The sequence below is a fragment of the Tripterygium wilfordii genome, chromosome 12 (genome assembly GCF_013401445.1).
Source record: "Tripterygium wilfordii isolate XIE 37 chromosome 12, ASM1340144v1, whole genome shotgun sequence".
NCBI lineage: Eukaryota > Viridiplantae > Streptophyta > Magnoliopsida > Celastrales > Celastraceae > Tripterygium > Tripterygium wilfordii.
This window is the reverse complement of record NC_052243.1, coordinates 10,322,282-10,347,462: the sequence shown is the minus strand read 5'-3', so window position 1 is coordinate 10,347,462 and position 25,181 is coordinate 10,322,282. Positions and strand designations below refer to the sequence as shown.

Genomic DNA, 25,181 nt, shown 5'->3' with positions numbered 1-25,181 from the left:
TGGTTCCACTTCTATCCACTTAGTAAAATAATCCATGGCTACTATCAAATATGTCCTCTAAGCTGATATTGGAGGGAATGGACCAATGAGGTCCATACCCCACTGAGCAAGTGGACAAGGATTCTGAGTGGACACCATCTGACTAGGAGAAAGGTGGGGTACGTTGGAATGCCTTTGGCACTTATCACATTTTTGTACAAGATTTTTGGCATCTGCCATCATCGTAGGCCAGTAATATCTACAACATAGTACTTGATAACTTAGTGTCCTTCCTCCTATATGACTTCCATAAACCCCTTCATGCACTTCCCTAAGAAATTTGGGATTATATTGGTAAAAAATGATAATAATGAATTGATCCCCCAAAAGACTACAACGGGTTGGAGGGTGTGCATCGATTATAGAAAACTTAACACTGCCACACGAAAAGATCACTTTCCATTACCCTTCATTGATCATATGCTTGAAAAGCTTGCTGGCCATAGCCATTACTGTTTCCTAGATGGATATTCAAGGTATAATCAAATACATATGGCACCACAAGACCAAGAAAAGACTACATTCACATGTCCTTTTGGGATGTTTGCATAGAGGACAACATACAAAACACCAATAGGCATGTCTTCTTCTAGACTTGTTTATGGGAAACCTTGTCATCTTTCAGTGGAAACCTAGTCAACATACAAAACACCAATAGGTTTGCCCTATCAGACGAATCAACCAAGTCAGACTGAGATGGTAGATCTCTTCCTTGTTGGTACGTGTTTACTCCCTTCCTTCCTACACTAGAAGCGAACGTAAGCTTCGAAAGGCCCCGAGGGTGTACTCGAGGGACCTCTCCGACGCTCAAGTCAGTAAGTACAGTACGAAACTTGAGAGGATGGCTCATTGCTTCGAGCGTCGCCTCTTGCTCAATAAATAGTTCAGAGTGCAAGAGTTAGAATGTTTACCTAAGGACAGAGGTTCCCCTTTTATATTAGTTTGAAGTGTTTGAGTTGTAGTAGGAGTCGGACTCTCTCTCATTTGTTTTTCAGAGGGTTTCTCGGATGCTAAATTTCATCTGTATCCCTCTTCAAAGGGGAGTTGGACTCTACTGAGAATTGGTGTCCTATTGGGACTCTTCATTGTTGGACCTGGTCTATACCTACTTCGATTGTGTGGGGACATTGCCAAGGTTGTACTTTAGTATGGTAGAAGTGGGGTCAAACTGGTTGACTTCAATATCGTTTCCTAAGGGACCGAAGTAGGTACTTCAGTTAGAACCAAAGTTTACCCTTCAGTTCCTTCTTCATGCTAGCCTAGCTGGCACTTTTGATAATATCATCTAATTTGATTTGTCTTTTTGTGAACATATATAAATAAGAAAAGATATTGCCATGGCCCATAGGCTATAACTTGTATTTCTTTGTATCTTGTGAATAAAGTAATATGTCATGTGATTGATACCTTCAAATTTTCCATGCCATTTTCAATTATTAATTTATGAGTTGGCAAAAGAATTTTTGGGATAATGTTGTGGACAAAATCATATTTGTATGCTGTTCTTTTTTGTATATCTCTATTCTACTACAACCCCTCAGTCGAGGTGATTAAGACATATACTCTAATGAGTGATAACTGTAGATGCTCGAATCTACGATCATTGAAAAGTCATAGAAATTTATGTGAGTTACCTACATTCCTGCGAATCAAAAGAGGGTTGAACAATGAAAAGTCTTTGACACCAATGGAACGTCTGTTAAAGAAACTAGCGATCTGATGATAAATCAGTAATCAAAATTGGTTTAGGCAATGTTTTTAAGTGTATATAGAATGCAATATCCAAGATGAATTGTAGAGATTTGGTTTAAGGTTGGGCAATGAGGGTTCAAAGTCTTTAGGCTGTTTTGTGAGAAGATTTCATCATCTCCTTCTACGAGAAAGGGAGAGGGTATTTATAATAATGTTTTGGGTGGTTGAGAAAATGACGTAAGCTACGTGAAGGCAAGTTACACAACAATTATGGCCTATGGGAAGAAGTGATTGGCAATTGACATGTGCCAAGAAACAAAGAGTTGATGTGATTGGTTGAGAAAATATATATGCCTGAATTGGCGATTCCATGTCAGTGAGTGGACTGATACGGCTATGGGTAAAATCTTCTCAGGCAGGCAAAGGCTTAGATGACATTTGTTTGGTTAGGACCAAGGTCAGCAATATGTCATGATAACTACTATCATAGGTTTGAGGCGAACGTAGCAGGTGACAAGACAATGATGGGATGGATTTCGACGACTGTAGGCAAAAGACTAAATGCATGTATGTGCATGAACAGTAAAATTAAATCCGAGTTGAGTGTTCATACCAGAGGCAGTTCATAAGTCATACCCATGTGTTGCCAAAATGATGTGCTTGAGGGCCCATGAGTTTCGTTTGACGAACTGGGCTTGATAGGCCTAACCGCCTAGGTTCAACGAGTTTGGGTCTTGATGAATCTGGACTCTTGCGAGTTTGGGCTTAGGTGAGTAACGAACCAAATTTGGTTCTTCGGATCTACTTTGTCTAAATGTACTGACTTGATTTCAAGTTTGTGGTTACCAAAAAACATGTGGCCCCACTAGGCCACGTAACGACAAAGCTAAGCTGTTCTATTTCAGTCCACAGGCCTAACTAGTGTAGTTAGGCCCAATCCAAGGCCCACATATAACATTTACATCATTGTTAAGTAAATGTAACAGTCGTGCGAGGCAAGTCTGACACCTTGTCTGACACTTGCGGTCTTGTCTGACACTTGTGGTTGGTGTCTTTTGGGTTACTTACTTTATTATGTTCACAGTAACTCTTTCCTAAACAGGAACTAGGTTTCAAAGTATCTTACTGTATTGACGCCTGCATAATGGCGTCACCATAGCGAGGGCGTTGGTACATGCGAGCGCCAACTCATGAACTAATTCTCCTGTAAAGGAGTTTCAACCAATTCAGGTTACGATCGACATTCGTGGATGTGACAGGCACATATCCCTAGGTATGACATTCTTTCGTGTAAATATCTATTCATTAATTGCCGTCCACAATATTGCTCATACTCCAATCGATACCTGTCACAGTCATTTCATATGTTTGTACATCCTTATCTTACTTTTCGTCTGTCAACTCTGACACAACCGAGATACTTGACTTTCATACTCATACATAGTATCATCCTATCCAATAAGGCCCAAGTGGGAAGCACAATTCCCGTGGCCAATCATGATTCTCATATAAATACTTTTCTCCAATCTAGGAGAAGGGATCGATTCCATGAATATCACAAGCTAGAAACCAAAATACTACTAACCCTCACCAAATATATTCAGGCAAAACACATAGACCATCACCGGTCTTCCACCATCGATAAACACTAACTTGATCGTCGGAACCTCTACGACCGCACCCCCCAAACCGGTCAAGGAGCTCTCACGGTCGCTTTTGTTATGACGTTTGCAGGATCTAAAAGTACAGACGGACCCCACAAAGATAAAAGTTGACCTTTCAACGATTGTAGTAATTTACCCCTACAAAGTTGACTACCAAAATGGGCTATGCCGATTTTTGACCATGAAAGTAACCAAATTCAAGCTGACTCCCGCTTATCCATCTAAAACAAGAGAGTATATTTGCGTTGTAGTTGAACCATTGTAATAATGCGTGACTGCATGAGTATTGGTTACATGATGGTTCTGTCTCCTTTGAAAAAATAAACTCAACCAAAATATTTTTATTTTTAACGGTTTTTTTTGTGAAACTTTTTTTAAAAAAATGTTTGTGAGTTTTACATCCACGTCCCTGAATAAATATTGATTTTCTTTTTGAAGTGTTCGGTTTGGTTTTTTAATAAGGGAATTACCGAGCCAGTAGCAGAATAATCACACCTTTGAGTGAAAATTCCTTTACGCGACTTGTTTGTGATTAAAAGCATGCGCTTGAACAATTGACAATGTAGCTTCGAGCGAGCGAGCAATGACGGAATGACTTTGATATGTATGTGGCTTCAAGGACAGACGGGACCAATATCCACCACTACCAGAGTCTGAGCTTAACCATTAATTCCTTCTGTATGGGTTGGTGGTTCTGGTTCAAAGAACGATGGCTTATTGTAATCGTGAGTGTTTTTGTTTTTAATTGTTTTGAACGAATGTCTGGCTTATAGATTCGTGGCCGATAGAGGTGACTGTCGTAGCGGCGGGGCTACCGGGTTGCCGCAACTGGCCGAAGTTCGCTGCAGCTCGACGTGGTGCCTCGCTCTGGCTGCTTATTAGGGCCTTTTGTGGGCTTGCATTCTTTCATGGGCATAGACTTGTATTATGGGTATGTTGGATTTTAATGGATCCTGTAAATGGATAATCGGCTCAGCCTTTGGGCCATGGGTCTTGTAAGAGTGTACCTTTGGACCCTTGACTTTGGGCTTTGCTCTATGTAGGTCCAGCTCTCTTGTTATTTGTTTATTTGTAATTTTGAAAATAATAATATTGTTTTTTCCACTGTAAATTCCTTAGCGGTGCCACGTCGGTCGGAGGCTGGGGTGTTGAAAGTTGAAACCGTCAGAGAGATGCGCGGGCGAGGATTCAGAACTTTCGGTTCCTGCAACAATCACCGTCGTCTTCTCCCCTTCTTTCTTATTATATTCAGTTTCTATGTAAACGATCATTTTGATAAGAAACCCTAGAGAAGTAGCAGTTTCACTGTGAGGACGTGAAAGAGAGCAAGTATGGGTAACTGGATGAACAAGGAGCCACCGCCGCCAATGGTGCTGGTTCCACCCCTCTTTGATTTCCCTCCTCTCGCTGCTCGCACCAGGTTCGAATTCATCAAACTTTCGGTTTCCTCGGTTGCTCTTTCTATGGCATTTGTTTCTCAGTTGTTGTATCCCTTCCGTTGATGGCTTTAGCTTGGCTTGGCTTTTCTCCTCTTCTTTAGTACATTTTTTTGAATACCTAATGCTTTAAGAGAGCAGTATTTTTTGTTGGTCTGTCCAGTGTCTGTATGACTGGGACATTTGGGCGTACTGTAGCCCATTTAGATTAATGGATATGATCTTGGTTTCTTCAGTACGTTAAAGTGTGTTGAATGAGCCAGAGAGTATGGAACAGATTCTACGGCTTACAATTCACAATGTTTAATTTAAGCCTGCAACTAAATTGTCACTGTCATTCCTTAATCTGATTAGGGAAGGATTCCAGTCATAACCCATTACTGTGGGATTTAGAGGGGCTGAGGCACGGCTCCTTGCCATTGCGTAGCCCATCTCTTGGAACCAACCAAAAACCAAAACAAAACCCTCGACTGAAGGAAATTGACCTTAACAATGGCTTCTTTATTGGTTTGCTTCGCAACTTAGTGTTCCATATTCAGTCAAAGAGCTTTGTTCTTTTCTTCATATATTTTAAGGAAGTTGGAAATATATCCTTATTGACGCAATGTGCTGATGCAGGATGTTGGATTCATCATATAACCTGCTATTTGGGAAGCTTGCTTTAAAATGCCTCTTTGAGGATTATTTTGAAGAAGCAAAACATTTTAGCACAAGAATTATGTTGAAACCGATTGATGATCCTCATGTTGATTTAATTGCAACAGTATCCATCAGATGTTTGATTGTCTTCTTTACTTCTTTGATAATATATATATATATGTTATCACTTTGTTGAAAAATGAGAATTGAGAAATTGGAGCAAGAAGCAACATCTTTCCCCTTAACATGAATAGGTCTCAGGCCCACTTGATCATAAGCCCGAGGAAAAAATTGCAGGAAATGCATTGTTTCGCTGGCAAAGGTATTGAAACTTTGAAAGATAATTTTCATTTTCCTTTTCCTTTCCCCATCCTTTTAATTGGTTGCGTTGCTTTGTTAAATGGGTATGCACACACACCCACACCCACACCCACACCCACACCCAAAATGGAGTTGTTGGACTATGTTTGATGCTTCATTGTATGGGCAGTGACATTGATGATCCTCATACTTTCATGGACCTTTTCGTATCGACTTCTGATCCGTAAGAAACTTTTCCTTCGTGTCAATTTTTGTCTTCCCGATTGTCTGTTTGCTTTTCTGGTTTTCTTCTGATGGACCATTTCCTATAAATTTTATGTTGCTCGCTATCACTTCAGGATTTTACAGATGAGGTCTTGTGCATACTCTCCAAGATTTGGAGTTGGAACTTTTGGTATTCTTCCAGTTCTAATGAAGAAAAGGTAATAACTTTTATTAAAACCATTAATGTGTATTTGAGCGAGCCGGTGCACTTCATGCTTAAAAACTAACTGATGATGCAGAGTATCTTCTGAGGACTATGGTATAATGGGACTGAGATATGGCTCTGGAAATTTTTCCGTAGGAGCCACGATTTTACCTTTTGCTTGTATGTTATCAAAACACTTTTATAACTTTCTTTTTATTCTTTGTGTTTTGTTAATGGTCATGTTTGTAAGAAATAGGATTTTTGTAGTTACGTCATCACCATTTTTTCGGTCTTCAAGGAATATTGCTACTCCGAGATATTCACATATCTGAAGTGACCGGTGACCACTGAGTAAATTTTGGCATTTCTTTTATCTCATTTTCTTTCCTTGTTTTCCGCCTTTGAATATTTTGACATATTATCTTCTTGTTTGCAACTATAAAACTTCTCGTTTTATTTATTTAAGAAGGTTGTAGATGACACCTAGGGTTCCTCGATACATACAAAAGCATGAACAAAAGTTTGGCAAAGTTTTATTCTGGTCGCCATCCCTATGGTATTTCCTTTGAGAATCTTATGTTGAGATTTAAACTTGAAAATTCTACTCATGACTTGATTACGAAAAAGTTCATGAGCATTGCAGTCTCCTAACCCACAATGCTCTGGTAAACACATTGTTCCAACTAAAAGCCCTATTTAACATCTTCCCTGATAAAGTGATTTTGGTTTCTAGCCATTTCAAAGATATTCATTGAAGAAAGTTCAAGGAGGCAATCCCTATCCACTTGTCATGCCATTACTTCGCTGTTCTTCCATCTATTACCCAGTCTAATTGAAGCAAGATGATACCGCTCTCATCCTTGTTCTGTTGAATGACTTCCATAACTCCCACTACGTATGGGTCTTAATTTATCTTTGAAATTCACTTTCAAAAGAAGCAACTTTAAATATTTTTCAAGATCATAACTACCAATGCACGCATTGGGAATAGAGATATCTGGTAAATGAGAAGATGTGACAGTGTCAGAGTAAGTCTTCCTTCTTACAAGAGATATGTATTTATGCTAAGAAGGTACTTGCCTACTTTGCAACCTCTCAACCTGACTGAAAGAAAAAAAGAACGATCTGCCATTGTGTAAAATGCATTAAGTAGGATATGAGTTTCGTACATGAGTTTGCTTGACAAACAATGTAGATTATATGAGGAATGTTTATTTACTTGCAACAGAAAATGTAAATTGTGTGGTGAAAACTTCTGGATCTGAAATAACATTGCAGTGAAAGATGAATTACCAAAGAGTGCATGGCTGGTGAGCAAGATGGGATCTCTGACGGTTGGAGTGCAATATGAGCCGCAATGTAAGCCTTATGTGATGGATTTTCCTTTTTATTTTTCCCTGCTGAATTCCAAGCTCAGTTCATGAAATTTTTATACTCCATTGCTAAATCATTCTATGATCTTGAAAAGTTCCTTTCTTCTTGAATTGATCTCTGGTTTTTTTTTCTTTGTTTTTTTTTTCCTGAGATTTATGTACTTGAAATATTTTTTTCATAAGTAATGCTATAGATGCAATTCCAATGAAGTTTACCTCTGGTGCGTTTCTCCACCTTGCATATGTTTCAGTACAACTTTTATGTTTGTTCTAAGTCAACTTTATCCGTGTGGTTGTTCGCCATTATTTTGTGTTATATATCTAAAGCGAAGAGAAAAAAGAGAAACATGACAAGAGGGGGCAAAAGCAGGACGTCTGAGGTGCATGAAGTCAGATGTTGGGTTCTAAAGGAGAAAATTAGTGTTGAAGTTTAGATTAAACTGAAATTTGTGTGGCATGGAAAAAATGTTCATGGAGGGTACCTGCTACATCTAGGCAATCTGGTTGCGTACAAGTAAAGTGAAAATGAAAAGAAGAGGTTGAGAAGTGTTATCTAGTACGTAATTTACAACGTTGGTGCAATGAAGTTTACAGAGTTCAAGTGTAAAGGAATCCTTCTCATCATCCCCAATACCTTTATCCCAAGCAATCTTGGGGTTGGCTACATTAATCCATGAGAAACTAGTGCGGATCCACCACATGGAAAGTATGGGACGATCCGACGAATTTCTCATTTGGCTCCATGTTCATAAAGTTTGATAAAGTTCAGCGAATTTCTCTGGGATTGAGTATGGGCTAGGTCACTAAGCGGACTTCCTTAGAGGATGCCAATAAATCCAACTTTTAATTGCCCAGGTTATTCCTTCCGTTCTTAATAAAATGTATATACTTATTGAATGGATTCTGGTTACTTTAGAGAATGATCAGTTCTAACCGGTTGAGAAATGAAATCAGTTTTGGGCAGACTGTCTCTTGATTTTAACCGGCTTACCTTAGGTTCTGGTTCTACTGTAATAGTGACTCTAACCTTTGTAAAGGGACAGAGAATGACTCCTTATATCTCAAGTTGACAAAACTAAAGTAAATTTCATGCTGTAAATTAAAGCGTTACACTCCAAAATTTTTTTTCTGCTGACGGTCATATGTGAGAGAGTGCTGCTTTTATTTGTGATAATTTATCAAAGCCCCCCTAATGAGTACTGATAAACTAATTTTTTGTTGGTTGATTTTACAATGCCAGATGCAAGCAAAGATGGTGAAAAATATAAAAACTTGATGAATTGGAGTTGTGCAATTGGCTATGGAGTTGGATCAGGAAGCCCCTTGAGTCCTTCTTTCAACTTTGGTCTTGAACTTGCCAAAAGTTCTCAGGTATTTCTTTGCTTGATTAATTTAGTTGTAGATATTCTTTTATCTCTAAGAATAACTATACTATTACATAGCTATGAGAAACAGAGAAAGGATAATTGTTGTTCTGCCTTAGTGTAATGAATAGATCTAGAGAAACTTTCTGGGAGATTGTTCCATTGTCCTCTATTCCCCATTAGCACGGGTTGTTTTAATTTCTAGAAACTTAAAAGCATTCTACCAGAACTAGGAACAGGAAAGAGGCAAAGTTGAGGTTTTTGGTCCTTATCTTCAGTGTTTTGCCCTTTTATCCAAGTTGTGTTTGTCTCTATTTAAAATGGAACTCTACAATATAAATCCTGTCAAGGATTACTTGAATTGGGGATGTTTCAAGTTCCCTCCCTTTGTTGTGCAAAGTTTGCAATGGCTGCTTTTTGTCATCTTTCACGTGCAAGCAAAAGGTAGGTTCCTGCCTTCTTGGGCCAGAATGGTAACTACCTACCTGAATCTGAGAGTTGATTTAAGCCTTCTATTTTTTATCAACACTTGAATCTGGATAGATTGATCCTAACATCACGTAGGCAAAAATCTCTGTTGACTCTCTTTTATTCTGAAATAAAAAATGGAAAAGGAGATCACTTTTTTTTGGCCTATGTTTCCCTTTTATCAGCTAAGATACAAAACTCTATTGGAAGATATATATGAGAAAGAATAAACTTTTTTTTTCTTTATTTTTTTAGATCTTTTAGTAAATGTTACACAGAGCTTCTTATATGGTTTGAAACTTGAAAGACTTCACTGGATTTTGCTAAATTTGTTTTTTTTTTTATATCTACAATTGCGATTCTTTTTTGATAAGTCATTTTTTAATATTATTATTATTAGCGTGAGAGGAGACTCGAACCTTGCTTTGGTTCAAGTTCAAAGGTCTACAATTACGATTATTATACATAATTTATCGATCTTCTAGATTTTTTATGTGAGCTTCTGAGGCAATTGATAGGCTGGAACCTTATGGTTCTTGTTTATATGGAGTCTTTAAGGCCGCTCTAAATATATAACAAATGGCATGTTGGTATAAGATTGTAGCGTTCTCTAGAAAGTTGTTGTGGATAAATATGATGAGTCGTGTACAAACAAAAGAACCAGAGTCAATTTTACTTCAGGTTCTGTTGCCTTGATTGTACTCAGTTGCTTTGGGCTTTGCGCTTTTCCTTTATGTGAAGTACATCTTGTTGGATCAAGGTACACATGAAAACGAAGTTTGCGTTATAGTAGCATAAAGTGGGATCTTAAGGAAGTCGATGTTCCGTGGATGGACACATTTTAAATTCATACCGTATTATAATCTCTTTTCTTTTAGATTGTTCTGCGTATTGAAGTGGAATTTCCGCTGCACTTTCTGAATTTCTTGCCATTTAAGTTTATCTTTGCATGCTTATTATGCATTATGCTAATGAATAATGATAATATTACATGCACTGCCCTGAATTCTCAGAAGTTATTTTTGAACTGCAGTTCATTGCCTCATTTTATCAACATGTGGTCGTTCAGAGACGGGTATGCTCCTCTGGTTGTTCATATTGATTCTTAAAAGTATCATGATGTACTGCATTTAGAAGCCTGCAAATATATTTTATAATTGAGCCATATGGATTCTTGATGGTTGCTGCGTCATTTGGCAATGCTATAGACTATAGTGCATAGTTTGTCGTGTAGCATCTAGCGTACAATCTCTTCTGTGTATTTGCTTACAAAATTTTCTTGTCAATCTCCTTTCCTCTTCTGTTCTATTTCCCATGTGAAGGTAAAATATCTGGCAAATGACATTCAAATTTCAATTTCTGTTGTGGTGGCAACATATAGTTATATTCACCTGTTAAATTCGGGATAATATGAATGTACTATGTACTGATAAAATTGAAAATATAGATTTTGTATCTTGATGCCATAATGCCCTTTCACCGACTTTTATCATCCATGGAGAAGATTTTGTTGACAATGTTTGTAATGCATAAGCTAGGCTCTATCTTTTATCTGGGATTGAGAATCCCTTGGATCTCTTCTGCAATTTGCATGTTGATGTCAATGTGCTGCTGAGTGGTTCAATCAATATTGAAATGAAAATTTCATCTTCACATCGCTTTGAATTAAGGCCTAGTTTCAAAATTCACCTCTTTGCATCTACCTATCATATGGTTAAAATTTTCCAACCACTCTTTAGAATGATCTACAAATTAATAGAGAGCTTTTGAAGAAAAGCAATCTGTTTATATAACATTATACTGAAATTATAATGAGCCATTTGTTTAGGGGAAGCATCTTTGATTTTGTAGTAAGGTTATTTTGATCCCATGCTATCAGAAAGTGATCTGAATTTATTAATGATTGATTTTATTTTATTTTTCTTTTCGTTGTTATTTTCTTGCCGTGTTTTTTTTCTCTGAAAGTGCTCATGAAAGCCTTGAACTGCTTCAACTGAAAAGGTGAAGAACCCCCTTGAAGAAAATGAAATTGTTGGAATTACAAATTATATAGACTTTGGCTTTGAGTTACAGACAAGGTAATTCTAAACTACAAAATTAAATTTCCTATCTGTTATGGTGATGTCTCATATGAACATGATAATGTTTTTCTAAGGGTCGATGATGTGAAAACATCAAAGGATATCCCGGATTCCAGTTTTCAAGTAGCTGCATCCTGGCAAGCCAATAAAAACTTTTTACTAAAGGTAATACCTAACATGTGGTGTATTAACTTGTAGTATCCAATGTCATTACTCCGGAAATTCCATTGTCTTTGCAGGGGAAGATAGGACCTCTCAGCTCAACAGTAGCATTGGCATTCAAGTCATGGTGGAAACCTTCTTTCACTTTCAATATTTCAGGTGACTTGGTTGATTTTTTCATGAGTCGGCAACAACTTTTTTCTTTATAATCCCCAACATGCTGCGAGAAGTGTTTAGCCAATTGTTAAGTAATTATGGGACTGCATTGATTAACTATTTTACTTTTCTTTTTGGGTATTACCTATTTTACTTGCTACTGAAATGATTGCCGACATTGGCTGAATGCACTGGTAGTTGGTGCAGCCATGACTAGAGTTTGTCTGCTCTCAGAAGTCCAAACTAGCATATGGTCAGAAAATCGGATTCAATAATTTGAGTCGGAGCTTATGAATATGAGAATGTTCCGAGTGATGGTTTGAGATAATGAATGGGAGTTTAAGATTAGAGGCCAAGGTTAAATGCTATTAAAAAGTACATTTAAGAATTTCCAATTTTTATTTTATGCCCTTGTAACTTCACTAGAACAGCAAGGAAAATGACTTTTGGATTCATTTCTGTAAAGACGACGTGTTCTGATAATATGTTGGCATGTAAATATGGATATTAGATTCTGGGTTTTTTTTTTTGTTGCATAATATGAATGGCAAATGCCGTTGAGAAGTTGCTGTAAAGTATTCTTGGACCAAGGACATTATAAACACCTTTCCAGCGCTGTTCCCAGATCGGCTAAGAATACAGCTTAAAGGCATAGATGTGATCCTGCCATTCCTCTTGGTTTTTATGTATTGCATATGCATCATTTAGTTTTTGATATACGTCTTGGAATTCATTCAATTATCGTGATTGATCCCATTGATTGCAGCTACAAGAGATCGAACAGTTGGAAAGACTGCGTATGGATTTGGCATTCGTGTTGAAAACCTTAGACAAGCCAGGTTCTTTGTTCTTCTTCTTCTTCTTTTCCTTTTGTCAATTGTCTAATAAAATATAGCATTTTCATATAAAGGTTACCAGAGAGTAATGATATATATTCTTTACTGAGTTTTTTTTTTTATTTTTTATCCTCATGATTTTCAGCTATCAAAGAGCTGATCCAAATTTTGTGATGCTGACACCGAGCAAGGAGCATTTAGCAGAGGGCATTCTCTGGAAAATTGGGAAGAGACCCATGTTGCAATCAGATGTAAATGCTGGAAATTTTGATGGCTTACCTAAGGAATTGAGACCCTTGGCCAAGATTTTGTAAATTCTGATTCTCCTTTTTTGTTCTACTTCGTTAATAGGATTCAGAACCAAATTTATATTTGATTTGATAAGGAGGTGCATGTTCTTTCATGAGTTGGGAGCTAATAGCCATGAAAATAATTTCGCTTAAACCAAACGGCTATTTTGGCGTTTTTTCCCGGACTTGTTTTTGACCATAGTTGTTAGGGGTGCGTGCATTTTTCATCACTCAAATATTTTTCAAAATTCAATTTAGTGATCGAAAGTTCAAACGTTGCAGCTTAATAGTTGAAAGGTCGAATTTATTTCAAATGACCAGATTAGTTGACAGATTTTAGAATTAATAAAATTATTTTACTGTTGATGTGGACCAATTTATAAACAATTAGTTTAAAATAAATAAAATAAAATAAAAAGAACTGAAAATGCCAAATCATCTAGATCAAATGATCGCATTGTAGATTTGTAAGATTGTAACGTAACCTTCATGCACGAATGCTCTGAAAATAATCACATTCATGTTAGAACAATCCTATCAACATTTTTTTCTTTAAGGATAATGTAAAAACAGAAAACAAAAAACTTGTTATTAGAGTCTGATTGGTTACCGAGAAAGTCAAGAAAAAGCAAATTGATAGAGCAAGAAAGACCTTGGTTCCATGAAATCTATTTGACTTTACTTCCATGAGATAGCGTACTAATGCCCCGTTTGGTGGACCATTTTGAACAACAATTTATTGTTGTTTAACGATAAATACTTTACACTCACCAAACAACAATTTTATGTCTCGAAAACCGAGACAATCTGTTAACCATATATTAATACTGTCATTTTTCAAATTGGATAATTTTGGACAATTTTGAGACATTTGGACACCATTTTCTAAATATATCATTGATTTTAAATAGACTGACGAAAATACTCATCTTCTTCACCTCTCTCTTTTCCTCCCCCAACCAATCGTGGATGGTGTCGCGGTTACCTCTCTCTTTCACAGCCTATCACTTCCTCCTCTTCGCTTTTCTTGTATTGTTATTTTTATTTCCTTTAAAAATACTCTCTCCTTCCTATTTTAATTGTCCCCTTCAATTTTACACACAGTTTAAGAAATTGCATTACTCCCCTTCAATTTGACATTTATACCCTCATTTATTGAGTTGACTGTTGAGCTCCTCTAGCTTTTCAATTTAAGGGTAAATAAGGATAAGATAGGAAAAATGGATGAAATTAATTTTAATTAATTGAAATGGGCAATGCATTTTGAGACATCCCAAGAATAGGGGACAATTAAAATGGGACGGAGGGAGTATTTATTTTTCATTTATTTGTTGTGGTTTATCAGTTTATGCCATAATGTATAGAAGCCCAATTTGATAAGTCAAAAGAGTCTTCTGAAACCATACACGATATATATTTTTTAATTTTTATTTTGAAAATTATTTATCTTAATTTTTGAAAATATTTGTTATTTATTTTTCTATTTATTTACATATGTTACAATTTAAATGCATATTATCCCTACACGCCATTTACACAACAATTTTAATACATATAACATAGCTGCTATCAATAAAAATATAACTAAACACCTATCAATATTTCAACCACCATATCTGTTCCAATTTTTTATCTACAATATATATGTTATTATCAAAATTATCTACCAAACGCACCCATATGAAGATTTGCCCATTTTAAGAAAGAGTTTTTTTAAAAAAAATGACCCTGTAAATAAGATATTTTTAAATGTAACCTCTCCTCTCAAATAATTAATAATATGACCCTTTTACCACATAAAAAGACAATGATATACTTTCACGTCTTTTTATATAATTTCCCTCTTAAAAAACCTTAAACTAGTTCAAACCACTCCTTTCCCTCAAACCCATTAAAACACTTAATTTACATAACAATTTTAACATATATATAACTTCAATAAAAATACAATCAAACACCAATCAATATTTCAACCACTATATCTGTTATCATTTATTATGGATGATACATATATTACTGTCACAATTATCTATCAAATGCATCCGTATAGGAAGGAGATCTGCCGATTTTGAGAAAGTGTAGTGTGTGTTTTGGTTTTCCGACTAAGAGAGCGAAGAATGTCTGGACCGGAATGCTGTACAAACCCACCAGCACTGAACCCAAGCAGTGGATCAGGTCACGTCGAGAAGCTTGGAGGCCTAGACACCTATCTCACTGGTCCTGCTGACTCCAACCGCGCGGTTCTTCTTATCTCCGATGTTTTTGGTAAAAGCCTTTCCATTTCTCGTTCTTCATCTTTGTCTCTGTGATTCTCTTTTCTTCAAGATTGATTACTCACTTGGGTTTATCGGCAGTTTGTAAAATACTTCTTTTTCCTTCAATTACAGACAGACATCCCTAAGAGTATCTTTGTTTAACTGAAAATTTTTATGAAATATTGCTGATAATTTTGGGGTGCGTTTGGTAGATCTTGACTTTTTATGTAACTATTATCAAGATATCTTTCTAATTTTTTTCCCCTTTCATCTTACTATAGGATATGAAGCTCCAAAGTTAAGGTATGGTTATTCTCTTTCCGATTTTCTTCAGTCAATTGGTGGTTTTTGTTATTTTGGTACAATGATTTGCTTTACATGTTTGTTTTTTCGCATACCCAACAGCCTACCTTGTTTCAATCCGGTGTGGTGGTTTGGCCTAACATTTTATTTTGGAACTGTAGCTGAGAAGTCGTGGTTTTTTTTTCCTTTCAAAAAATTTGGTTACTACCTTTAAATCTCTAATTGATGACAGGTATTAGGAATTTATGATTGTGGAAGTTCCACAAAAGTATTCTGATTTGTTTATCCTTGTTACTTTATCTGTTCATTTGTTACTTATTGAGATATTCTGATATTCACTTTGTTACCCCAGTAATACAAAACCAAAAGGTGGCAATGTGATGTACCAGGCTGTTGCTAAAGTTGGCTTTATTTATGCGCTACTTCGATTTCTTAACTGTTTTGGTCTTAGTTCCTTCCAAATTTATTGTCTTTAATTTTTATAAAGATTTAGATTTCTGCACACACTTTAGATCGAAGTGGGTCGTTCATTGATCTTCAAGTTGGTAAATATGGGTCAGCTTTTAGGCTTTTCTGAACCGCATCTGACTATTATGGACTAATAAAGCTCTATTCTTCTGCGTAATTAGATATGTTGTGCTGAGAGCTAGCAGTAGCACTCGTTGCTGTTCATTTACTTCAGCCTTAAATTATATATGAACTATTTGTATTTGCCTTTGGAAAAGAGTTAAGAGGATAAAAAAGAATATGAAGCCTTAAGTGTTGCATTTTGAAACGGTCGTTATGTCAAAAAGATAGAGTTAGTGGTGAGTCGTTACACAGACTGCTTGTAAAACCACTAGCTATTTATGATAAACTATTGGGGTGTCCAACATTACAGTAGTACATATAGTATAGAGGGGAAGTCGATTTTGATTTCTCAAGCTTGTGTTGTATATTTTATTTCTTCCTTCATTTGATTTGCTGTGAGTTATCCTGTGATGTAAATAATGTTAATACATTTATCATGAAGCATTATTTTCAGGATGCTGACTGCTGAGTTGCAGATTTGCATTCCTCCAGAATTTTGTTATTTTGGTTTAGAGAAACTTTAATATAGTTTGCTATGATAACTTAATTGTGACAAATAGTTTGCTAATATCTTGTTCACTATATATATATATATATATTGTTCTCTGCTGTAAAAGGAAGCTTGCGGACAAGATTGCAGCAGCTGGATTCTATGTGGTGGTTCCAGACTTCTTTTATGGGGATCCCTACGTGGCTGACATCCCTGAGAGGCCCGTACAAGTTTGGATAAAAGACCATGGACCGGTTCATTCTCGACTTGTGATACACAACTGAAACTGTTTATATATTTGATTTTACTGGAAGCATTTTTGTGTTCGGATTTGCTTTAGAGGGCCTGTGTTTGTATTACTTGCTATATATAGAGCCATGATTTATATATTGTCACGTACAGTTACTTTTCATACATTGATGCCCGCTCATGCCACTTTTATTACAGGACAAAGGGGTAGAAGATACAAAGCTAGTAGTTGAAGCTTTAAAGAGTAAGGGTGTGTCTGCCATTGGGGCAGCAGGCTTTTGTTGGGGAGGTGAGATGTACCTTTTACTGTTATTTCTACTTTTGTTCTAGACTTCTAGTAGCTCCAATACATAATTTTTGGGTGTTTACATCTATCTGGGCTCCCAGCGTGGAATTGTGATGAATCAAGACTCGATATATCTTGATGATTTTATTCCCCAACATTTAATAGCTCCATTATCATTACACATGCTTATTTTGGATGATTTTTGCACAACACAAATTAGTTTCAGCCAGTCATATTTCCAATTTATGTATCTTTACTTGCACCCATTTAGCCATGCTGAGTTGGCTAATGCGATTTTATTTGGTTTCTTTCAGCCAAGGTAGTGGTTGAATTGGCGAAGCCTCAGTTTATCCAAGCTGCATTGATGTTACATCCTTCAATGGTTACTGTAGATGTTATCAAGGGTATGAACTCTATACCATTCCGAACTATATTACGTTCAGTGGCACACTTGTTTCTTCATCATCACGGGCTTTATGGCAAAAAATGTTGGAGTAGGCTACATGCACCTATATGAGAATTAGTGAAAATTTATTGCATTAATTTTCCTTCGCTATACAAGCAGCTCACTGGTTTGCGCTTTTTTTTTTATGCTTCCATCTCATCCTAATATTCAAAGAAGCACCGACTTCATTGTGTTTCTTTTTTCCTGTTTTTTTGTGGTGGGTTTAAGCCTTTAAGGGCTTTTTTTGCGAAGTATATCAGTAACTTTTTTTTTGACCTGTAGAGGCTTTTCCTAAATGCCTTGTTGTTCTAATATGATCGTTTCAAATTATGATTTTGCAGTTTTACATAGTCTTTCAGTAAATATCTAAGTCGAAATTGTGTGTGCCACTATGTATTAATATGCAAGGTTTTCTGTTGGTCAAGGATGAGGGAGGTAACCATCCTCCTTTGTTCAGTTGACTTGATTTGGATTAACTTTCAGGTGTTGAGGTTCCCATTGCTATACTTGGAGCTGAGCATGACAAGTTCTCTCCACCGGCTCTCTTGAAACAATTTGAAGAGGTTTTAGCTGCCAAAAATGAGGTAAGGAACATTCGCAACCACCCCTCCCCCCCTTTTTTTAGTTATAGTGCTTTGATGTGCAAGTTATTTCTGGGTTATCAGTAATTACTAATTAGTAAAGCCGAAACATGATGATAATGACGATCATCATTATCATCATCCCAAATTGTTTGGCGGCTGGTATGAATAACAGAAAGCGCTATTATATGCTAGAACTATCATTCTTATTATCATTATGTAACTTCTCCTATGGATTCATATAGGAGACTCTAAATTGTTTTAGGATAAGGGCTCGATGATGACTTGCATTGTATAGTTGTTTGCCATAACTAGTAACCATATTTATTAATTATTTCAATATTAGTTTGGGGACAGAGATGATGATATTTGTTCTTATTACAGGTTGAGAGCTTTGTCAAGGTATTTCCCAACGTTTCACATGGCTGGACCGTGAGATACGATGTCGATGATCCAGCAGTTGTGAGTGCTGCAGAGGAGGCACATCAAAACATGCTGCATTGGGTCAGCAAATATGTTAAATGAGGAACTAACGAGGCGATACCACTCTTACATGGATTCCCTATGAGGTCTGGAACAGTCGGAAGAATAATTCGTGTATGATGTGAGTTAAATGTTTAGGAAACACCTATTCTTCTATTGTATTCAGTGTATGCTTGATTCGACATTGATAGATAGAGCTGGGCTGTTCTCAGTATCCTTCTGTGTGCAATAATAATACTTGTGAAAATAAGTCTGGGACTAATATGTGCTCCTCCATGGTTGGTTTGGTTGTTTTGTCTGCATTTCTACAGGTTATCATATTTGACCCGACTAATATGTCGGACGGGTTTGCGCGTGCCTAGTGCAACCCGAGTGTGAACTTAGTGGGTTGTCTAAAAGATTGGTTTGCTGAGTTGTTCTCGATTAGCAAAGAAAGAGTTCCCAACAAATTAAGTAACTGTGTGTTTTGGACATGTACATCTTTGTAACTGTTGATAGATAGATGCCAGGTTATCTGTTGAAAGTTCTTCCCATGTAGAAAATTGTTGATTCTATTAGTTGTAAGATTGGAAGTAACACATGAGGGTTGGCTTGTTCATTGTTGTTTGTCTGTGTGGTGACTGTTTCATGGTCTCTAGACACCACTCGAATATGTTGGAAGAGTGACCCTACAAAAACAACAAACAAACACGTATGAGTTTGTATGTGGACAATATTGGAGGATTACATTTGTATGGTTCTAGCCTTCATTGGAATACACTCCACATCAGTGGGACTCTTGATCGAAACTGTGTTAAATCTATGCGACTGACTATTTTGTAACATAAGATGATAATCGTTGACTATTTTGTCTCATATGGAGATTCTATATGTTTATAGTCAATTGGTATCTCACATGTCGCGTAATTGGATTGGGATTTAAATGGATTACAATATTGGGACGGTTGCATTGTATTTTTTTTCTTCTAAACAATCTCAAATAAAAATAATCCCAATTCGTCCCTATATCTGTGATCATAATTAATCGATATTTCATATGGAGATTCTAGGCTAATTTGGTAGAGCATTTGTAAAATAGCCGATATACCAGCAAAAATGGTGGTAGCAAAAATGCTGGACAATTTAAGTAGTAGATATGCAGCTTGAATACCGGGTAGGTATTTGGTTGAACTTTTACTGTTAACATTTGTGTTGTATAGCATATTGTGATAAATTACGTGCAGGGGTATTATACATTTTAGTTGTATACGCTGTATCCAAACATACAAATAATTAAATAATATAATTAATCAATTATCAATTTAATTTAATTTAATTAATTAATGTATTTATTTATTAAATGAGAAGGACGAGCAAGATGGTAACTGTACCAATTTAATTTATTTATTCAGTACGAGCAAGACAGTAACTGGAGGTGAGAGTCAAGTTCGTAACTTAGCTCAAATAAGGGTATATTAGACATAAATTAAAGATACCAATAAATTATAAATTAATTAATTAAATTTTTAATAACAATTAATTTATTAAATGAAAAATATTTTAATAAAACTATTCCTTAATATGAGGGGTAAAATTGGAATAACGGCCATTAATGAGGATAAAAAAGAGAATGAAAGTCAAATGCTATACAAATGTTTGTTAGGAGTAACATTGGCAAAGTAGTATAAAATGCTCTAGAAAAAACTCTCGGATTATGTGCCCACAAATTGTTGTTTGGCAAACAAAGTAGTATAAATGCTAGTTAAAATTGTTGCCCAAACAGGCCCTAGAACTATGACCTCATGAATTTTTATGGGGGAGAGGATGACTAGGGTTTTCTATGGATTTTTTTTATTTTTTTGAAAAATATTGATTATCCATGTGACATATGTCAGTCCACAGAATCATCTTCAACAATTGTAATTAATGGTCAATTCGTCAGGTAAGCGGGTTGGCTGACCGAAAATCTCAAATTCTGCCTGAGTAATCAGTTTGGAACAAATACGAACTTCTAATTACTAAGTCGCAACATTTGAACTTTCATTGACTAAATTGAATTTTGAAAGAGAAAAGGTATTCTCATCCCCTGATTTGGTTATCCCACATTCCCACCCCCTAATCATTGATTTTAATTTTTTATTATTATTTTATATAAGATTTGATATTTAATTCTTTTGAATTGCTGTGATTTGACATTTGATTTTCAGGGCAAATGCAATGGTGAAGTGGTATTGGACCAACAAAGATGTTGTCTTTTGCTGATGTGGCTGTATTGTAAAATGTGTTTTGTTTATGTGGCTGTATTGGGATAAGTGTTTTGCTGATGTGGATGTATTGATATTTAATGTTTTGGTGTAGTTTTGTTGTGGATAATATGGAGGAATGGAATGTTGTTGGGTTGGGTGGAAAGAGAAAGTGTGTGGGAAGAAAAAGTGTATAGAAATTTGTGTTTTGCTGATGTGGCTGTATTAGAATACGTGTTTGACTTGACTTTTTGTGTAATAGAGGTGGGACCGGGCCAACAAAAATGTTGGCCCAGTAAATTGTTTCTTATTGCATTTGCCCTCATTCAAGAAATTAGTTTTCCCACCCCCTTATTGATTTTCCCACCCCCATCAATTAATTAAAGCAAACTTATTACATTTCATCAATGTAGATTAGCGGGTACATCTAATGTATGCTGCAAGTTGTCCTCTGTACGGAGTGACCCATTCATTTGCATTATCATACTTGTATCTAAATTACTAAATCATAATAGAAGGCATCGGGTAACCATCTGTCAATATCAATTGAACGAAGTGATTAGCATTCACAAATCCTATATCAAATTCATATACGAATATACCATTTCAGTGAGAAATTCATCTTTGTGTCGATATTAAATTCTTCTTCATTTTCTTCTATCACATCAACTTCTTTCTCTTGTTGTATTTCATTCCTAAGAAAATCATGCTGCAAATAATAAAAATTATGTTACTATTTTTTTTGAAAAATTATAAAATATTATAAACCAATGATTTACCTCATTGGAACCGGATAATCTTAAATCTTCGACCCAAATTCTAGGATGATCCATACTGATTATTGTAAGCACACTGATTAATCAAATTAAGCAATTGAATTCTGCAAACATTGGAAAAAATATACATGAATTACTCAGCACAAAAACAAATGGGTTGGGTAAGAAATATATAACTTGTATATACGAGCAGAAAACAAATGTCAATGTATAGGAGCAAGCAAACGAAAATAATGAATTAGCTTGGTAACCTATCAAGTTCATACTTTTTTTGGCTCAGCATGCTTATTGTAGGCTAAAGTCATTCAAAGTGAACACACGGTACACAAATCAAAATATACAGAGCATAGGAGACGATGGAAAAAGTTATAAATGCTTGGTTTCACTTCAAACAAGATAACATTACGAGTAGCAAGATGATAAATGTAATATAACTAATAACTTTAACTAGAAGCATGCAACTTCGCATTAAGAAACAAAGGAATGGAAAGAAAAAACGGAGACTAACCTTGAAAAGTAGCTCAATCGAACACGAAAATGCAATCAAACGGACCACAAGGGAAGTTGAGTGAAGAAGTGGCCTTTTAAAGGTAGCAGCCAAATGCCATCGTGATATACTATAGTATATCTCGTGATACTGTAGTCCAATTGCCATCATCACCGTTGATGACATTCTCTGATGAATCAGATATAGAGATAGAAGACAGAGGCAAATAAAAGACAGAGACAAATCAAATCAAGTTGACAAGTACGTGAAACATGTAAATTACCTTTTACTTGTTTACATATATAAAATAATAATAAAAAATTAAAATCAATTATTAGGGGGTGGGATAACCAATTTGGGGGGTGGGGATACCACTTCTCTTTTGAAAAATCTTTTAGTGACGAAAAATGTACTTAACCTATGAATGTTAAGAAACTTGTGATGCGTGGCATACAACAAGGATTTGGGTCTTTTCCGATTGACGATTTGATCATCTTTTATCGGCATAACACATTACTCGTGCATGTTTGATACAACTTATTTTGGAGCATATAAGCTCACGGGAGATGTTCCGTGTGTTTGATGCAACGGAATCTAAAGCGGTTCCACTGACGGCACTATTGTGCAATTCCGCTGCACCAAACGGTGTAGCATAACCGCTGCACACATTACAGCGGTTCCGCTGCAGAAAAAGAAGCTCCTTAAAGGAGTACTTTCACAGCGTCTAAGAGCATTTGACGTTTTTTTCTCTTTTTTTATTAAAATTGTCAGATGGGGGCCATGCGATGATTAGAGTTTTACCGTGTGACCCCACATGTCTCCTTTGTTTTATTACTCTTATTTGTATAAAATACTTTTAATTTAACATTTATACAAATAAAATATTTCTACTTAAATACTTTTAGTTTTATACGTTTTTACTTTTAATACATGAAGATAAATTAAAAAATATAATAAATGTAATAAATTTACATTTAGCATATTATATTATCAGTAATTCAGTAATATATATATATATATATATATATATATTATTACAATTTTAATAATATATATTATTGTACTAATTAATTAATTAATATTTACAATTTATTTTACTAATTAACATTTTCAGTTTTGATATAAAAAAATTTCTAATGTTTTATTATTCCCACTTGTATCATATTATAATATTTATTTGATAAAAAATATGCTTAAAATTAATTTAAATAAGAATTATATTTATTAGATTAAATTTAATATGAACTTTTAATATAAAAATAAAAAATAATATTATAATACTTTATTTCAACAGTTTTTCTGCTAGTGTCAGTTTTGAGTTCACAAAACACCTCACAACATATTTCACAGCTTTAAGATCAGTTTTTTTTTATAGCTTTCCGCTAACATTGAAAATCAATATTTTCGCTTTACCAAACGGACCCGCTATAGTACCAAACACCCTAGAAGCGTTAATTGATAATGTCAAAAAGAAACTTATTTTAATTTGACATCAGTGTTCAAACACATTGACGTCGAAAACACAACTCCGACGAGTAAACTTTTATCCTTGATTTGACTTTTAAAATGTTCGAATATCCTAAACTATGTTAGACATAATTCTATGAGTCTTCGAGTCTTCTTTCAAACGTCATAAAAATCGTCTCAATCGGAGCTCAAAAGTCAAACGAGTGAGTTATGATTGTTTGAACATACTGACGTCAAACATAGTAATGTAAAAAACACAACTCTGATGTGCAAACTTTGAGAGCCTCATTTGGCCTTTAAAATGTTTGAATCTTCGAAAATGTATTAAATACAATTTTATGGGTTTTTGAGTCTTCTTCTTTTGAATGCCATAAAAATTGTCCCCATCGGAATTCAAACGAGTAAATAATTGTTGTCAAATCATAACCACGCCACATAAAATATTTGATTATTGAAATTTAGAATTAAAACAAGCTTGACGCAGTACGTTTGATAAGAAAATATTTTAAATAATATATCCTTAAATGAAATAAATTTTATTCATTTATTGATTTTGAACCTATTGGAATAAAATTTTGATTTGAGAGCATTTTGCTACTTAATTAACCCCATATTTTATAGTAATTGTCCCAAAAAACCCAACCTGCAGGACTCAAAATGGAAGAAAATTTTTGTGAGAGAAGAAGCTCAGCAGTTCCTGCCTGTACGGCAAATAAGACCGTCGTTTGTCACCTCCCTTTGCAGCTTTATTTTTCACATAAATCGCTTTATGAGCCGCAGCCGCCGTCTCTCCTTTCACTTTTATTTTCAATGCGCCGCCTCCTGCTGTTGCTGCGGCGGATGCTTTGACCCTCGTTCTCTTTTCTCCCTCCGCATTTACGAATACCAGTGAGCCTGCCTTGCCGTCGCTGATGCTCCTTTTAAGCAGGTCTCGAAACCGCCACCGTTTTGAACACGATCCTGTTGAGTTGCTCTTCTTGCATCTCCCAGGCAACGGAGAAGGTGATGGAGATTTCGGTGTCCAGAAGCAGTGCGTCCCCGGCGGCACCTCGTCGAGCTCATCCGCCTCCGATGAAGAGCACGATGAGGAATGGTCAGGTTCATCCACAAACATATTCTTCAACGACAGCCGAGCCCTTGCCACGTCTTCCACTTCTACATCACCGGCCCCAAAATCTGTATCCCGATCATGATCCTGATTCCAATGAAGATCATCTTCATCGCCAAAGCAATAATCGCTTAACATGAGATCCCGATTGAAGACCGGAAAAACCGGCCGGATCTGGCTAGCCATCATCGAAGACGAAAAATCGAAATCCGTAGTGAACTCAAACGTATCCTCCTCATCGTACAGTTGTTGATTTGACGTGGACGCCTCCGTCCGTACTCGAGCCGCAACCTCTGCAAGTCCGTCACACGAGTAGCTATTGAAGCTTGGACAAATCGCTACTGCAGACGCTTCTTCTTCTTCTTCCTTCTGCATTTGGAGAAACTGTACAATTTTGTCTTGATTTGAGGGGAGTGGGAGGAGTTCCGTTCTGTTAGAGAGAGGCCGGAGCTTAGAGGAGTTGCGCGTATGAATCATATTTAACCAGTGGTTGGTTGTCATCTTCTAGAAGGTGATAAAATGGAAGATT

The 25,181-nt window shown here is 35.9% G+C and overlaps 2 protein-coding genes across 2 annotated transcripts; both read left to right on the top strand.

The window, feature by feature from the left end:
* The first annotated feature begins 4,515 nt into the window (after positions 1 to 4,515).
* Positions 4,516 to 13,043, top strand: LOC120010243. Its single transcript, XM_038860976.1, has 14 exons — positions 4,516 to 4,815; positions 5,450 to 5,594; positions 5,725 to 5,792; positions 5,961 to 6,014; positions 6,130 to 6,213; positions 6,295 to 6,380; positions 7,479 to 7,559; positions 8,814 to 8,944; positions 10,439 to 10,480; positions 11,407 to 11,483; positions 11,561 to 11,651; positions 11,726 to 11,807; positions 12,571 to 12,643; positions 12,786 to 13,043. The coding sequence occupies exons 1-14, from the start codon at positions 4,727 to 4,729 to the stop codon at positions 12,952 to 12,954; spliced, it is 1,272 nt and encodes a 423-aa protein (XP_038716904.1). The 5' UTR covers positions 4,516 to 4,726; the 3' UTR covers positions 12,955 to 13,043.
* Positions 13,044 to 14,928: 1,885 nt separating this feature from the next.
* LOC120010128 (endo-1,3;1,4-beta-D-glucanase-like) lies at positions 14,929 to 18,886 on the top strand. Its single transcript, XM_038860832.1, has 7 exons — positions 14,929 to 15,195; positions 15,467 to 15,488; positions 16,676 to 16,802; positions 16,996 to 17,086; positions 17,398 to 17,487; positions 18,012 to 18,112; positions 18,494 to 18,886. The coding sequence occupies exons 1-7, from the start codon at positions 15,048 to 15,050 to the stop codon at positions 18,632 to 18,634; spliced, it is 720 nt and encodes a 239-aa protein (XP_038716760.1). The 5' UTR covers positions 14,929 to 15,047; the 3' UTR covers positions 18,635 to 18,886.
* Positions 18,887 to 25,181: the final 6,295 nt, after the last annotated feature.

Coding starts and splice junctions, on each gene's coding strand:
- LOC120010243 (XM_038860976.1), top strand. CDS start 4,727: ATGGGTAACTGGATGAACAAGGAGCCACCGCCGCCAATGGTGCTGGTT. Junction 6,214..6,294: donor CCAGTTCTAATGAAGAAAAG/GTAATAACTTTT, acceptor CTGATGATGCAG/AGTATCTTCTGAGGACTATG. Junction 6,381..7,478: donor CACGATTTTACCTTTTGCTT/GTATGTTATCAA, acceptor ATAACATTGCAG/TGAAAGATGAATTACCAAAG.
- LOC120010128 (XM_038860832.1), top strand. CDS start 15,048: ATGTCTGGACCGGAATGCTGTACAAACCCACCAGCACTGAACCCAAGC. Junction 15,196..15,466: donor TCTTATCTCCGATGTTTTTG/GTAAAAGCCTTT, acceptor ATCTTACTATAG/GATATGAAGCTCCAAAGTTA. Junction 15,489..16,675: donor TATGAAGCTCCAAAGTTAAG/GTATGGTTATTC, acceptor CTGCTGTAAAAG/GAAGCTTGCGGACAAGATTG.